Source organism: Cydia splendana, chromosome 7 (assembly GCF_910591565.1).
Source record: "Cydia splendana chromosome 7, ilCydSple1.2, whole genome shotgun sequence".
NCBI lineage: Eukaryota > Metazoa > Arthropoda > Insecta > Lepidoptera > Tortricidae > Cydia > Cydia splendana.
In genome coordinates, this window is record NC_085966.1 from 20,104,178 (window position 1) to 20,122,268 (window position 18,091).

An 18,091-nucleotide genomic window follows, 5' to 3' on the forward strand; every position below is an offset into this window, starting at 1 on the left:
TACTCTATTGATAGGTGAAAACCGCATGAAAATCTGTTCAGTAGTTTTAGAGTTTAACGCGAACATACAAACAAACAGACGCGGCGGGGGACTTGGTTTTATAAGGTGTAGTGATTTTCCTTAGCTAGGAGGCAAACGTCCGTGTTAATATGCCTCTGTGAAAGCCCACTCCACGGGAGTTCTGCAACTAACGGAACTAGAGAAGGGCTGAGATTAAACGACGCGCCCTTAGCTTCAATACGTGACGTCGTTATTTTAGTTCAGGCCGAGGACATACTCGTAACTCGTAGATATTTTATGTTATGTGCGCGACTGGCGTATACTGTTGTGACCACGTACATTAATAGGTACACAAATAAGTAGGTTTAACTGATATACACTAAATACCTCATTTAAACTGAACCATTCGGTTCAGCGTGTGGTTAAATTCCTGAGAGTAACTTTCCAGCTAAAGTAATTGCACTCAAATGAAACTTTAAATTAAAATGAAATTAAATATTTCATTTCACTCCGCGGATTAAGCTTAAATAGCAAAAAGTAAAACGAACAATGAGCATGAACGAATGTAGAGCATGGCGGGGAAAGCTGCGGTGCGGTGGCAAAAGTTAGTCGAAAATATTATACAGTGGTACCTTGATAACCCGAACCTTGGTAAAATGAAATCCTTGTTACCACAAAAACGCTAATGAAGGGCAATCAGGGCCCAAAACCCTCGAAGATTGAAATAACTAGGTAAGTACCCTCATTAGGCTGAAAAATGAAATAAAATTGAAAAATGGAAACATGTTTATTTCTGCTTAGAGCTTTATTACCTCGAATACATTTCATTATTAATCCTAGTAACTCGAAGAAACCACAATAATAGATAAACAACACAACACACAAGGTGTGCAATAAAGAGTATTTCTATTGTATTGTATAGTCATTTTAAACCTAATTTTAAACCTATATTTTTAGAAGGTTCTTAATAGACGAAAACTCACACTCACATTTTTTAAATTTCCCTAGATTCGTATCATCGAGGTTCCACTACAAAGTTGTGTGTTTGTGTTACGGCTTGTGGCGACGACATATTACGCGGTGCTCGCTCGTTTGCACTTTTATAATAAAACGTTACGGGGAAGTATTGTTACGCTTTTGATATGAATAATAAATTGGCATCTTCGTAAAATTCGCTCACATAGAATTAAACGGATTCCGCGTTGAACCCAATACACCAAACACGTGAATATAGGCCCGATTCGGATTTTGAAATAGACATCTATTAGACATCTTTTAGACATCACCAAGATACGATAACGATATGTTTAAGATCTAACCTGTCAAATTTGACATTTGCGCGATTCTGGAGATACTGTTGAACGATTTCCACAGGATATGACTTAGAGATCCAATTCACATCTAATAGATATCTTACTGTATCTAACGTAAAGGTGACATTGGTTGCCCGAATTGCGCTGCAAAAGAGAACTAGTTCATATCTAAATTATAACGTATCTAGAATGGATCTAGTACGTGTCGTCTCTTGTGAATATCTTGAAGTTCGAATACGGCAGTATGTGTTACAATCGTTATTCGACTTGTTATCGTTATTTATCGTTTCTTTGATCTATATTGGATTAAGCTGTAGTGGTTGTTGTTACCTATTAAAACATAGTTCTTCTATCTGTTTTTGGTATGAAAAGTTCGTGCGGAATAGTTATAGCATAATCATATACCTAGTCAACCCCTTATATTATATAGCCCCCTAAGTCCCCCAGAATCATTAATTTGTTTTAGAATTTGGAACCTTGATTATTTAATAAAATTTTAAATTAAGTTTTGGATAAAAAATTTATAAGGGCCTCTTGGACTCAGGAGGATAAATAATTTAATTTTAAACTCATTACAAAACTGATACTATTTTATTTTATTTAAATTATATTAGTTCAGCAATGTGAGCGTAAAAAGGTAACCGACAGACAGACACACTTTAGAATTTATAATATGGATATTGGGAGCTATTAATACCCATTTCATATAAGGTTAGTCGTACCTTAGCAAGCTCAAAAAAGTCTTTAAATAGGGTATTAATTTTAATACCTGCATTCTGGCGCAAACTATCACTACAACTTGTAAAACAAAGTCCCCCGCCGCGTCTGTCTGTGTATTTGTTCGCAATAAACTCAAAAACTACTGAACGGATTTTCATGCAGTTTTCACCTATCAATTGAGTGATTCTTGAGGAAGGTTTACGTGCATAATTTGATAACCCGTGCGAAGACGGGGCGGGTCGCTAGTAGGGAATGCAAATCGGTTATTTTCGGTTATTTTTTGTATGGAAATTATCGGTTATTAACCGAAACCGCGGTTATTTCCATACAAAAAATAACCGATTTGCATTCCCTAGTCGCTAGTAAACGGTAAAATTAAGAACAACGTTTTAATAAACGTAACACTCTGAACAGTAGTATAAAAGTCTCGCTATGTTAGCGTATGGATTACACATAATATTTCCCGTGCTCGGGCCATCCACGCGTCGGTTTGGGACATAGATTACTTCTCTATGACTCCACAATATGCATTGTAAGGTATTTACAAAGGATGGTAGTCTCCTCACATAAGTAATATTGTGCTATCTATATCTTATAAATCAATTTATTATAAAGTGCGCAACCACTCTTTCAGAATGACTCACACTAGAAAGGTCAGGGTCCAGCCTGAGGCGTCCGTCCTTCGGAATAAAATCATCACGTGATCTACCATCGAAAACGAAGTATCGGAGTCCCGGCCCGGACCCGGACCAATAGGGAATATTAGGCAATGCTCTGCGTAGGTGGCACCTTTGTGGCACATACAGTAAACAAACCACATTGACACATGGCCTACCGCAAAACAAGAAAATCGGAATTTCGTTATCTAATCTCTCTATCACTCTAGCATATTCGAGCGATAAAGAAGCAGATAACTAAATTTCGTTTTTTGCGTTTACCGGTAGGCCCTTGTTAACAAACCGCCTTGATGCATCAATGTCATATTTTATTGTATGTGAAAACTTGTCTAAAAAACAGTTTATGGCACAGTATATATAAGTTAGTCTATGAATTTACTGAGTCGGTAGTGCTGCACTCTGGCGGCAGGACATTGCAGTAATATCCCCTATTTTTGCGTGGGTGACTCACTTAATGGGTGGTTGCGTACTTTATAATCAATAAGGTTATAAATTGCATGCGCACATATCATGGTGTGTGTGTAGTGATATACGCTTCGTCTGTTATGTATGTGTTGTATGTGATCTGTGGTGAGGGGATGGAATTATGCCACCCCTGCAGCATTCTGGCATCGTGCCCGTGACTCAGGTTGCAGATTAGATAGTGATGGATTCTAGTTCTAGTGTCACTACTACTATTTTGTCTTGGTATTGTAGCGCTATAATCTGGTACAAAATGTTAGAATTAAGATCAAGGAAATAATGTAAATGAATCGTATGATCAAAATCATATAATAAATCAAGAGAAAAGGCACTCAAAACATAACTCTCTCTTTGGTCAAAAATATTTTACACATGGCAATACGGCGGCATCGGATTACTCATACAATAACATTGACATTGGATTGGCAAAGTAAAATTAAAAGTGTACCTTTATTAACTGAGAATAGTGGTGATATGCCAGGCACAGGCATTTCAAATTATAACTTCATGAATTATGGATACTTTAGAGATTCCAAATTCTAAAACATGTAGGTATAGTGTTTTATTTTATTATGTAGTTTTATTTTATTTAATTAAGTTTATTGCAATAAAAAAAAAATATGGAGATAAAATGGTTTAAAAACTCCCCAAATATGTCACCATATTTCACTAATAATACCCTACCATTAAATGTATATGTACCTAACTATTGTACTTACACTAAGTTAAAACGCAGTTGGAAATAAATAGCCGTAAAAATAATTTAGCGTGCGCGGTGCTGGGAGCCATCAGAAGTTATGTAAGTTATATTAGGTTAAAATATTCGCTTTTTCTAACTTAGTTGGTGCTCGTGTAAGCGCGTATGAGTAAAACTACCAGGCCTGTCAACAGTTATATGCGTACTTTTTTACCCAAGTGAGCTTTTCTAGTAATACTATTTACTTAACTAAAAAAGCTTAGCTTTTAGGACTTCATAATTTTATTGCTAGGTAGGTATTTGTATAAAATATTTTTACTCAATCCTTTGCAAAAGTGATTATTTTAGAAAATAATGAAACCGTCTTCTTATTTCCGAACAAGGAGACTTTGTAGTAATGAAAAGGCTTTATTGCCACAAAAAGACAAGTAAAAAAATAAACTAAACAAATTGACATTGTAAATTATCTATACTTATAATGTTTAATTATATGTATATAAGAACAAGTATATACAAAGTGTTTTTAGCCTTTACCAATATTATGCATATTTTGCCATATGTTGTTTTTTTTTAAGTCATACTTACTAAACAATACTTAAATACAGGACCGACCCAGAAATAGCAAAAAAGGTTAAGCTACATACCTAAATATTTACCTTTCAGTGTTGAAAAAATGCCCTGTATATTCTACATATGTCTATCCAAGCATTACATATTGGAGGGCAATGGTTACACGTGTTACCACTCTAAACAAATTTATTCAACAACTCCCAGGTGTTGACTTGTAAAATTTTCCCGGAACACAAGTAATTTTTGCGCGTCAGTAAAATATTATCATTTCACAGCAAGTCCCAAACCCTTCGCGGCCGGACCGTGACGCCCCTCGCCTCGCAACCCCTGACCAGAATAAATTAATTACTTACTTATGTAAATTCCTTTACCTAGTCGCAAATTTGGGCCAGTTTTGTAAATGGCCTTAACCATTTTTACCATGGTTGTCGTAAAGTCGTATACCTAGTAGTTGGGGTTTATGAGAGTAATTTATCACTGGCCTATTGTACTGTCCTACCGAAACCTTTCGTTTGTACAAAAAGGTTTAGGCTTCAGTCCCCACGCTATTTTGATGCGAATTAGTGACTGACCGACTGAAACACGATGTTTTACTTCAATTTCGGCAATATCAAAATATTATATACAGCAAAAGCTGTGGAGGCCTTTTGCTCGATATCTCGTTCTATACCACAAGTTTAGGTAAAATTTTGAATCCAAATTTTGTGTTATTTTAAAGACGAGCGTAAATATCAACCTAATCATTATTTAGTCTCAAAATTGAAATGTGTTATGCTATAGAAACGTAAATACTATTTTATTTATTCGCGGACATAAATATATAAACCTAAACCCGAACAGGAAGTGAGGAACCAACGTATAACCCGGTCCTTTGTAACCCTCCGGCGATTTAGTCACATTTACGTCCCCGAGCCGCCGCTACTCTGCCGGTAATGGCCGCCGAGTTATAGCTATGACTGTGTCCATAATCACTGATGCACTCTTGGTAATCACTTAATTTACTAGAGTACCTACGGATTCCACCTAATTGAGAGCTGCGGCGTCGTGTGCAGGCCCATATGACACAGTGAAACACTCTGTGACGAGAAAAGTTACGATGTGTCGTAAAGATATTACGAATTAATTCTACCTTGCGTAAACAGAGTATCGCTTAAGAGCCCTCTAGAGACATAACCTTTTAGGACATTGTAACGTAAATAAAAACCGTTGTACAATTATTTTGCAAAGCCATTGTGAGCGGAGATTCGCGACGGAAGAACACCGAGTACGTGCGTCTTCAGCAAGGGAAAGTTTCTTCACAACGACTTCCCGGCTTCCAAGTCATTTAAACCTTTGTTTATTATTCTTGCAGGTACTTGCTGATGTTTAACTCGAACTAGATAACAAAGATGCTCTTGTAAACTAGGTCGGGACTTACGAAGTTATACGTATAGATCAAATTCGCATCATAACTCCAGGCAAAAAAAGTTTTCGTTCTATGAAAAAGGGTTTGGATCCCGTTTGCGCCTTCTAAAAATTAGATTCTTACATACATAGGTGTAACAATAAAGTCAGAAAAGTATTGTGATTTGTATAACGTCTTCAACAAGATAGTGGCATCAAATCAAAGGATTAAATTCCCAGGGGTATGGTGGTGGATCCCCTACCCGAGAAGTCTACTCTGTGAAAATAAGACATAACAATTTTATAGGTGGCATACGACGTGCCAATCAATTTAAATGAAGAAACACAATCAAATTAAATGATAGAACAATACAACTTCAACGGTGCAATGAGACGGATAAGCACGTTACACGTCTACAAACCGAAAGGGTCATGACGAGATACGTTCGTACCTAACCTAATTTGTATTAACCCTAAAAAGAAAGCAAATGATGACAAAGTAGCAGTGAAACAGCCTAGCCGGCCGGACGCGGGCTAATACCCCACGGGAAAATGCAGACGGTGATAGCGAGACCCACAGGGATATAAAATATTCACCTGCTGAGATTCCGCTCTAATAAAAGCCTAATGTGGCCGAGCGATAGAAATAACTGTACTACCTCGCGCTAAAAGAGCAATGCTATAAATTTTAAACCTTTGTAGGTTTGTCTAGCATCAAAGCTCCTTAGGTGAGGATAAACAGATTTTGAACCGCGATTGTTTGTTTCACAGCAGTATTCCGTGTGGGCCTTTGACATGATCAGTGCAGATTTAAAATATGTAACTTAGGTATAGTATTTTGTTAACGAACATCATTTTTGGTGTAATATAATTAAAAACTCGTGAAAACAAACAAATTAAATTAGATTTCAAAGCGATAAAATGAGGAAAAGGACTAGCCATCCCCCATTGACTAGAGTTGAGTTGATCACAGTTCTTTTTTTTTTCATTGTAACAGTCATATTATAATTTGTACGATTTATACATTCGTCCGAAAATAAAATGCATTAACCAACACGTCCGTAGTTAAAAGTTTGTCGTATTAATTATCTGTATGTTTAAGACCAGAGCGCATCGGCTGCGTGTGCGTAGATGTGCGTGTACTGTGTTAAAATGTTGGAGCCGTGCACGCGCACGACACGTCACACGAGCGCTGCGGTGTGCCGTCTCTCATAATGATATGTATAATACAACGCGCACGCGTGCGGTATGCCTGTGCATAGCTAGATCTGTCTTAAGGAAATGTTTGTCAAATTTTTTAATATGAAATAATTATGATTACCTTTTTTACTCCTGTGGCTTAACGAAGATTAAGTGTTTGTGTCGAAATAATTTCTCAAAATTTTAATAGCCTGAAACGATCCAATAAATAACTCAGTATCATACTTCGCAGGACAATAAATTTGTTGTCATTGGAATGGAATTGGTCCACAAGGACTATTCAGATTTGAAATATATGATACTAGTAGCGACGTACATATATTTGCGGTGTTTCGGGGTTGAAACCCTCGGGCCGTGGGGGCCTAGCGAGCGTCGCCTCTATGAGGAGGCGCCTTATATAAAATAAATAAAATAAAATAAAAATCATTTATTGCAGACTCTGGGTCCATAGTATAAAGAGGCTTATAGAAGGGTTCTGGTGACCATACTTCTGGCCAATATTTTGTTCAGCGAATCAGTATTGCTATCCAGTAGGGCAATGGCTATAGCGTTCTGGGCACCCTACCGAGCGACCGAATCGACGAACCGACCGAAGCGAAATTTTTATTTATACGTTTTTAATACAAATGTTTTATTATGTTTTATCTAGTTGCAAGTATCAATAAAATATCTACCTATAGGTAACTGGAAACTGCAGGACCAGTCTGGATATGGGAGACCAACAACCGCTCAAAATGGAGAGAGATTGGAGAGGCGTATGCCCAACGGTGGGCGAACACACGCTGAAGAAGAAGAAGAAGAGGTATACCTACTGCAATGATTTCAATCTTAATCATACATTATGTTTAAAACGAAAATAGTTCCTGATACCAATTTAATTCCACTTTTAGTACGTCCCTCTTGCGATAAATGAGTGCGATCGGGACGAGCTTTGATTTAAAAAAATTTGGTATTATATTTTTAAATTCTGAATATACCTCTTTGTCCATTCCGAATCTCCATTAGCATATTGATGATGTTGGTATGAAAGTGTTTTTGTGTTATATGCAAATTAAATATTCGTTATGAGTAAGTAGCTGGTGTGTATTAAGTTTCAATTATTTGAAACTGGGACTTAACTAATAGGCAACGATTTGTTTATTTGTTTATGGGTGGATCAACTATTTCTTGTTGTTATTTTAGCCGTCAGCCAGGCGACAATAGTACTACAGTTTGTTAAAAGAACCCTTGTACGGGTAGTTTACAAACATCTTTACTACCCAACATTCCAAAAATATATTTACTCGACCTTATTGTCAGTGTCTTAGAGGCGTGTATATATATTTTTAGAACGTTGGCTTGGCTTGTTGGCTTGTAAGATGTTTGTGAACTCGCCTGTACCTCGTTATAATATCGTGCATTGTGCCTGCCCTTTGTGGAAATGGCTTATAACTGCCGCAAAAATGTATGTTAAGTTGGCAACATTGTAAATAGATGAAGAGCTAACCCCGGTAAATAGAGTATAGCAAAATAATTAGATAGATATCTTTGCTCTTTTTAAAATTCGAATACTGCTCCAAGTCTCACGATATGTCACCGAAGCGTGGGCGGAATGGCGGCACTTCATCAAGTACGTTCGTAGCTTCGTACTCAATGAGGCCTTTGAAATCTTTGAAAGCTTTCTCAAATAACGGCCGTAATCACTGAGCGTTACGTGATATCGGGAATTGCCCCGTCGCGCCCGATTACTATGCAGTGACGTCACAAAAAGATGTCCGTCTCAGTTAAGTCGGTAGATATATTTCTGCCCTCCTAAGCCGAATAGCGCTATCTCAAAAACAAATGATTTTGAAAATTGAATTCTCAGTAATAGACACTAAAGTATAAGTTAGCAATGAATTTTCTTTTGAGATAGCGCTCTTTGGCTTAGCAGGGCAGATTTGGGAATAAAAGTCATAATTTCGTACAAGTTTGACGTTTATGGTTAACCATGATATAAAAAAGACGTTAAGAGTCCGGCTCAGTAAAGCCGCCGAATTTGGCAACAGCGCCATAAAATTCACATTTTCAACGAAGTACGAGTATGAGCGAATGTCACAGAGATGTGTCAGTCTCAGAGGCCAATTTTAACATACATCTTGATGTCAAAATCATGTACTTTTGTTTTAATTTACCCGTGCGTCTCGCTCGCGCGTACCTATATATGTACGCACAAGTGCGAGTGAAAGGCACGCGCAAAGGATAACAAAATGAGACCATGTTGATATCAAAATGCACGTTCGAATTGGCCTCGCAGTTAAGTCGCCCGCTATATTTGGTAATAAAAGTCACATTTTCGTACAAGTTTGACGTTTACGGCGGCGTTGCAAGATATATTTCGCTGCAGACTTAACTTAGAGGTACTTTTACTCGTGCACTGTAAAATAAAATGTGTGTCCGTCCATGTTATCAAAATTATTGAGTACAGTCGCCATCAGATATATCGGAGCGGCCAAGGTGCTCACAAATATCGGAACACGCCTCTATTGTCAGGGCGTTAGAGCGCGTGTTCAGATATTGTGAACACCTTGGCCGCTCCGATATATCTGATGGCGACTGTACCTATTTATAAAGATATTTTTCCATTTCTTTAATTTGTTAGAAGTGTAATACTTCATACTTACTGAGGTCATATTTTACATAATATTGTCGAGCTTGAATGAACATCGGTATTTAAATTGTTAAAAGTGTACTTAATACTGAGGTAATATTTTACATATTAATATTGTAGAGCTTGAACATCGGTAGGTATAGGTAAAACCGTTATAATATATTTTATATTATATTTATTAACGCTAGTGCGTTGAGCACAGCAATAACGGTTACAAAGTTACCGTTTTAATAAATAATATTGAGACCTATCAGCGATAGGTATTATCACTAGTGGTAACGCAGCGTTGTGCGAGTTATTCCAATAAGTGTCGAATAAGATAAACGACGAATGTTTATGTAACATCTAATAACATCTCATAAAAACATGTTATTTTATTTTGCGTGAGTAATTTTCCAGCAGCTACATTATGGTTCGTCAAAAAACAACCGACAAATTCATATTTTTTCGTTATTTACCTAACTAACTTTGTAAATGCGAAGGCAACTCACTCTATCCGTCTGTCTGTAACCTCTTCAGGCTTAAAACGCTGAACCGATTTAGATGAAATTTGGTATGGAGATAGTATGAGACTCGGGGAAGGATCTAGAAATTTGAAACATATTCTTTAAACGTCTATTAAGAAAGGAAGTTTTAAAAACAAGCCCTAAAGGGTGAAAATTACGATCACAAAGTTTAAAACTTCTAACTTAATTAGGTACGTATAGTAGAGCAAGCGCGTACTGCTCGCCCTTAAGAGTTGATCAAGGACACCTAATACATATTTCAAAGATTGCATATACTTGAGAAATTAGGTGGGTGCCGCCATGGCCGGACCCAGCCTAGAGATCCAGCTAACGCTAGCTGCGTAAGCTCAAGATGCCGGTTCGAATCCGGCTTTCGAGAGTGGAGGACTTGGTCATTTTTTTGTAGTATAATAAGAAAGGTTTCCTCTACTTAAAATGATTTATAGTGTGTAATAAATTATTTTAAGTGCATGAAATAAAGCACGAGATAAATATTAGAAAAACATAGATAGCAGTTATTTTTGAATACAATTACTATTTAATAAATTGGAAAGAAATATAAAAAGTAGGTGACTTGACCGTGACGTCACTATACTCGTTATTATATAAATTCCATATTAGCAAATCGTTTTGACAGTTCTAAAAAAGAAACTGATTTGACTAGTAGGATAGTAGCCTATTATGACCTTTATTTCAGTTAATATATTTATATATTCTTGTTAAAGTTTATATTATGTTACTATATTACTTATTGAGATGTTTTGTAGAAAACCCTAACATTCATAATTCACTGTATCCACGCAAACCATTTTATGCCACAACAAACAACGTTATTGATACAAAATTAAATAAAAACGCGGGCGCGCCTCCACCGAAAGTAAATAAACATCGGGGATCAGAGGGCTAAATATAAACACAATACTTAGATGTGATGTGTTTCACAAAAAAAGAACAACCATAACAATTATGATTAGATAATTTCGAATTTTTGCAGCTGGTAGTAACTTAAAATTTACCTAACCATAAATTATAAGCTTTACATAGTTTGAGGTTTAACTCCATTGTTATTAAACTTAGCAAACCTTCGTTAAATTGTGTCTCTTTCTAACAAACAACCAATAAGATTATTAAACACAATGGGGTTGGCAACTGTCAAAGGTTTGCCTAGATGGCGCCATCATAGCTTGCCCCTTTTTCTATGAGATTTGGCTTAAAGAGCTGGCATCCAGGGTATTAAAAAAACAAAAAATTGACACAATTCTAGGGATTGACGGGGCAAGCTATGATGGCGCCATCTGCTAAAAACTTCCACCGGCCAACCCCATTGTCGAAATGACAAATAGGGACATACAATTATCAGCAGCTTGTCAGACTTATATATTTATTTTAAACTTTATTGCACATAAAAAAGTACAACAGGCGGACTTAATGCCTTTACACTTTAGACTTGACAGACGTTTATAGATAAGTCTGTGAGATTGCTCCTAAACATATTTATTTACAAAATATTCTTATCTTATTTTCCCTCCCAATATACAAAAAATAACGTTATTAATGTTAGCTTTGCCATACTTGTCACGAGCTGTCAGAACACTCAAATAAGCTCCATTTTTTCGATCATCTCACCGTCGAGCCCCTAAATTTTTCATGCCGCGCGAAATGTTTGCGACCAGGAAATGAGCAAACGTAAAAATAAAATTTGGAGATATCACAAATGTAAGTTACGCGTGAAACGAAACGTCGACGTTTTCCGACAGTCCCCCATTCAGGTGCAAATTATTCTTTAAAAATCTTGTTCCACATTTTAGACGTAACTTATTGAAGCGCGTTCAGAAACGAACTCAATGAAATAATAATACCAATTTAATGCGATATGCGAATATTGCTGCTGTGTTTTAGGCTTGGAGGATATAATATAACCAAATGGAGACGCCATGTCTGTAATTTTCTGTACAAAACAGTCTGCCCGTGTGGGAGGGGCACGTCAAATGTATTCGTAACGTAAAAATAACCATGTCACAGATAAACGTCAGTCCATACAATGTGTATGTATGACCAATGGTCATAGAGTTTCGACAGAGAGAACGCCTGCTAATGGCTACTCCGTTTGGTTATATCCTCCAGGGTTTTAGCAAAGCCACAGTGCAGACGTACCTACCTAAAGAAACATTCAAATAAAAGAAAATATGTTGACGTGTTATAACTGTCAAATGGGATGGAATGAGTTACCTACCTCAAATCAATACCATGTTTTTGCGAGCGAGCGAGTGCACAAAACTAATTCATTTTCAGTGTAATTTTCATTTTAAAAGTCCATTCGAGAATAATGCAGGTTTTGATGAGAATGCGAAAAGAATCCGAAATAATCTAATTTGTTTTAATATTGTAGATGTAGATAATAATGATGCAGTATCTCAAAAATATTACCGTCCTTGTTTTGCTCTAGAATATGTTTATACTTTATAGACTCAGATTTCCCATAATTATAATTGAAGGATGAGGCTAGAGTCAGGACAAGATAAATCTACAGCGATTTTGATAGCACTGAATGTGCAAGTGTTATTTTAAACGTCAAAGTTCTATAAAATGATGACGTGTAAAATAACACTTGCACAGTCTGCTATCAAAATCGCTGCAGAGTTAGCTTGGTCTGACTCCACACTACGGTGCTACGAGGTACCTTCAGGTCAGGTACGCGCTACGAGCGTAGCGGATAATACGGGAAAAACCGTATGTAGCGAAAAGCGCCTACGAACAGAGATCCCACCTAGCGGGTTACTGGCAGTGAATGTGGCCGAATAGGAAAATTTTACTGCCTTAATTTACGTTTACACAACAATTAATATGTTTGATTGATAACTATCATTGATAGCACTTATTATTTCCTCCTAATCCAGCAGATTACGTCACGTTCGATATCACTAGCTACCTTATTCACTAAAAACGTCTTAACTCACCCATTTCCAATATATCTAGACCCCAAGATACTAAGCAAGTGAGCATTATCGGAGATCAAACTTATACTAGTTCTGAAGCTAATGCTCTTAGTTAGCTATGGAAATAACGCGCCCAATAAGCTTCGTCGAAAATTGTGCTTATGACATAACAAAATTATACCAAAATGTAATTGAATACGCGCGCCTGTTTACCCAACGACGCACTTACGTATGTGCAAAAGAGAACCACACATATTCATCTAAGCGGGATTAAGTTGAAGTTTCTGAATATGCCCTTAACTTAGTTTCGCGTGTATCTATAGGTACAGTCGCCATCAGATATATCGGAGCGGCCAAGGTGCTCACAAATATCGGAACACGCCTCTATTGTCAGGGCGTTAGAGCGCGTGTTCAGATATTGTGAACACCTTGGCCGCTCCTATATATCTGATGGCAACTGTACATAGGTAGATATGTGGAGTAGGGATGGATCGAGCAGGATTAAAAGATAGGCATCAGAACGTAAACATGAAACCCTTTGGCTGTCGCGTAACGACGCCGCATATATCCTTCAATAATTAGTCCGGTCAATATTTGCGGTTGTGTTTATCTACATTCGTATATTTTAATAAGTGGAATTATTTGACTGAAGATGGTTAAATATCTTGTTATACGGGTTAGTCAATTCCTTCTTTTATACGTTGCCATGGTTACGCCATTTCGTTAATCTTTAGAACCATTGCATCTTTAACATTTTATAGGATTTCAATTTATTAAACTGCATTTGCTGTTGTATGTATGGAGTCCATTCTGTTATAGATCAGTAACTAGGTACTAATCTAAGAATATTAGAGGCTTTATTCTTCTAGGCTACTAAGCATCTTGGACATGTAGTTATTTTCACAAGTTGTATGTGTTAGAGTTGTGTACCGTCTGATGAAACAGAGTAGTCATAAAATAGGTGCTATTTTAAGTAGTGTTTTACCCATCACAGAATATACACGCGTCCTTCAGCTCATTAAAATATCTAATAACTTAACCTCCTGAGTCCCCCTTGTCATTATTGCAGTTTTGAATTTGGAACCTTCTTGTATTCCATTTTGATTCAAAATTCGATTTGGATTAAATCCTTTATAAAGGCCTCAGGGACTCAGGAGGGTAAGGCTACTCTAGGTGAGTAATTTAGGCGATTGGTCAGATTACTTCAGCCGTCAGTTTATCCCAGCTGAGCTAATAAAAACTTTTACAAGTCGCCACCGAAGAAAAGTAGAAAAGAATGTAACAAGAATGAAATAAAAAATGTCAAATCGAAAAAGTTGACCAACTTCCACCAACCCCAATAGGATACTGCAATAATAATGAAAATAATCCACTTATAGAAACGTTGACGGATAGACGGTGGTCGAGTGCCGAATAAGGTAAAACATATCCAAAATTGTATAATATTATTATTTATAACTCTGAGAAATCTCAGATCAATGTTTTCAATTATTATGTGAAAATGCGATTTTTCTGAGAAAACTAAACATTGGATACAATTTTATATTCCAAAAGAATGAAGAAAACTGAAATAATCGTAATTACCTTTGTGTCTTAATGTCACTATGATAGCAAAATATGTTTAGATTCATCTTGTACACTAGAACCTAAATAATAATAGATTCAAGTACCTAAAGTTACTAAAAGTCTAGTCATTTCCATTTTAAGTAAGATTAGTGTAAGGCTAGCTGACCCACGAGGGAACTCATCAAGCTCTTCGGATTGTAGGCCTTGCTTTAGATTATCATCATCATTCGCTTGCCCTTATCCCATTCATTTGGGGTCGGCGCAGCATGTCTTTTTCTTCCATACCTCTCTCTCGCCCGTCATCTCATCATTCACTTGCGTTCGCTTCATATCATCTCTCACACAGTCTATCCACCCTTAGATATATACACCGTGTTTTTTTTTGATTTCCGTTAATTTCAAGGGTGCATACCTGAGCTTAAATCAAGTAACTTTCCCAAAGACACCGATATTCTAATTAACTCCATTTCGAAGATAATCAATATTTTATTTTTTTCCTATAAGGCCTCTACAAGCTTGTACACTTGCCTTAAGGCCGGTTTACATATTGATTAGTGTTTAGAATGAGTTCATACATTTGCTACTAAACTTAAGTAAAATCTCGGTCGATCGATGTTCGAATTGACATTGATATGTCACAGATTTCAATTGTTTGGTTTAGTTAAATGTAATGCCCGTGTTACAACAACGCTATATGCTACATTTAATTACTTTTTAATATTAATTTTTCTGAAAAAAAAAAGCAAAAAAATATTTTTTTTTTTTTCAAAATTAACTATGCCATTTAGTTTTCTTAAACGTACTTAACCATACCCCGAAGTTAACGGAATTCAATAAAAACACGGTGTATAGGTAGGTAAATAAATACCTACTTAACTTATTTTCTTCTACCGAGTAATAAAAACACTAAGATTTTAACCAATTAAATTTAACGTTATTTACGTATTAATGAAATTACTTCCACCTCGCCACGATTATGACTGGGCCCACTGACTTTATAATATTATCAATTACCGGTAGCTATCGGAGCACCACAAGGTAAGGGTCCGGCGGTTATTGGGTTATAGCCAGATGCTGTTGACCGCCTATAGCCTAATTTATCATGTTATCTAATTATTATCTCATTGCATTATACAAGAGTGATTGTTTTAATTAGCGAAGCGATTTTTGTGTACAAAAAATTATATGAATACAGGTGTTATTAAAAGTAGTAGGTACATAGTAAGAAAGTTACCAAGCTAGAATTTTGTAATATGTATAACGGATCTAATAACAAATACATTTACTGATATTATTAAACAAGCAGTGATATATAGTTAAAGTATAATTACTACTATAATTTATACTCGTAACATATAGAAACTAGATGAACAATCACTATTCTGGTCTAATCAAAGTATACGTTTATAAGAATCGTATACCTACGCGCGTTCGCGTTTCCATGTAGGTACCGTACTTTCAATACATTTGCATCCTAGTTACTCTCATATAAGATATGTAACTGTATAAGTTGGTTTTAAAAGACAATTGTTTTTTGAAAGCGTGGGTTTTTGATAGTCCCTGTTATTATCACATTTCTCATGTGATAAATAGATATTTATCATAGTTTTAGGTGTAATAATGATTACGCATTCAAAAGAAACTTTATATTGCTTGGTTACCTAATAAATTGCTCTTTGTTTGAGAACGCCCTTGTTTCAATATTCAGGCTTAATAAAATGATTAACTAAACCGATAATAACCTAATCCGCTTTCCCGTTTGTCGGGTTTCAAACAAATTATTGTACCGGATAATAGATTCGATCATTTTGTTGCAATTGAGCCTATTAATCAGTTGAAAGGGGCTTACGAGTATAATGCCAGCCCTCAGCAAAATAATTGTGCTCTTTTAGTTAATTACACCTCAGACACCGCAAGCTCAGTCCAAGCGATTACATGACAGGCACCTCCCCGGAGGCGCGATACCTTTATTCTCATGTTTACGAATACCCAATATCACTTCACAGACATCCATAATAAAGAAACCTTTCCTCCTGACCAAACAATAATAACGAGTTGAAGAAAATCGGGGGTCCCTTTTACTTCGGTGATTTATGGTATCTGAATTGTAATACATAGGAGGAGACAGCGCGGCGTCTCGCGAGGATAGGAACGTGGGGTCCCTGCGAGCACTTACAAAATTTACTTTTACGACTAAGTATCTAGTCAGATTAGTGTAAAGCTCAAGTGTCCTACAAAAACTGGGTCGCGGGCCCGAGGCGTTGATGCGATTCATGTCTATTTAAATTCCAAATGCGTCGCGCAAGTGCAACCAAGGTATGTGTTCGCACTGCACCCTCGATGTAGGTCAGTATCGGCCCTCGGTGCACATGCAGGGCACGCGCGAACGGACCGTTCGGCAACTTACAACGTCAATGAGCTGGCTGAGTTTGAGTTTGATGCAGACGCGGAGGACATCGGTGGTGTTGACGACGGGCCGGACCAGCTTGTTGTAGTTAGAGAGCAGGTCGTCGTAGAGGCGCTTGGCGTCGGGGTTGCCGGCGGTGGCGGCGCGGGCGAGGCAGCAGGCCGCCAGCCACCATACGAGCGCGGCCATCAGCTCTCCGGCTCGGGCATCGTTACGTAAGGCTCGAGCGGACGGACGGCCCGGGCGCGACGCGGCACGGCACTGCCGCGCGCCTCTCGCCCCGCCCGCCGCGCCTCCCGGCCCTACCCCGAGCGAAGAATCGCCGTCCGACGCGACACTCTTTTGTATATTAGCTCGTCGCTCGCTGTTCGGTTTAATTAACGGACCAAGAAAAACGAAACGGCTTGTTACAATAAATAAGACTTAGTTTGATTATGATCTTATAACGCTTTTTGTGGAGATGGCAATTACTTTTTATTTGAATATTTTCAAAACTTTGGATAAGCAAGAAATCGAATTTCTGTTAATGTTACTTTCCATTAAGTTGATTAAGTGATAATTATCATTGGGACTTGACTTTTAATTAGTTAAGTTGAACAGAAATTATCGATAAGTCGGATTAAGGGGAAGCTCCGGGCGTCGTTTTAGACAAAACAATATTCGCAAGGCTTATTATTTTTGATTGAAAATTTTGTTTCTGCTGTGTCTTTATGTACATATATTATGTATATTATGTCGAAAGAACAAAGCCTGAACCAAGATAATTTATTTAAAAAATTACCTAATCCAATGAAATCAACACTTATACAACGTAAAAGGCGTTTGTTTTTTTATGTGTTTTTACTGTTTTGGTTTTATCACTACCTACGAAACGATTTTGATGAGGCATGTCAAAACTTAAAGCAGGTATTTGGATGGCCATAGGCTAGCTTCTTTATTTTATCAACAATTAAAAACCATAAGATGAGTGTTATGTTATATGTTACATAATCCTAATTAGGAATTAATTTATTAATTGTGTAGGT

The 18,091-nt window shown here is 37.0% G+C and overlaps 1 protein-coding gene across 2 annotated transcripts in view; it reads right to left on the minus strand.

The window, feature by feature from the left end:
* The window catches only part of LOC134792369 (acetylcholine receptor subunit alpha-like), a 126,502-nt gene extending 109,075 nt beyond the window's left edge, over window positions 1-17,427 (minus strand). Inside the window, exon 1 of one of the 2 annotated variants that reach the window (XM_063763650.1) lies at window positions 17,067-17,363. In XM_063763650.1, the coding sequence (XP_063619720.1) occupies window positions 17,067-17,255 (189 nt within the window). In that variant the 5' untranslated portion in view covers window positions 17,256-17,363. Of the gene's footprint in view, window positions 1-17,066 lie in introns of both variants that reach the window. The other variant, XM_063763651.1, reaches the window with a different exon arrangement.
* Window positions 17,428-18,091: the final 664 nt, after the last annotated feature.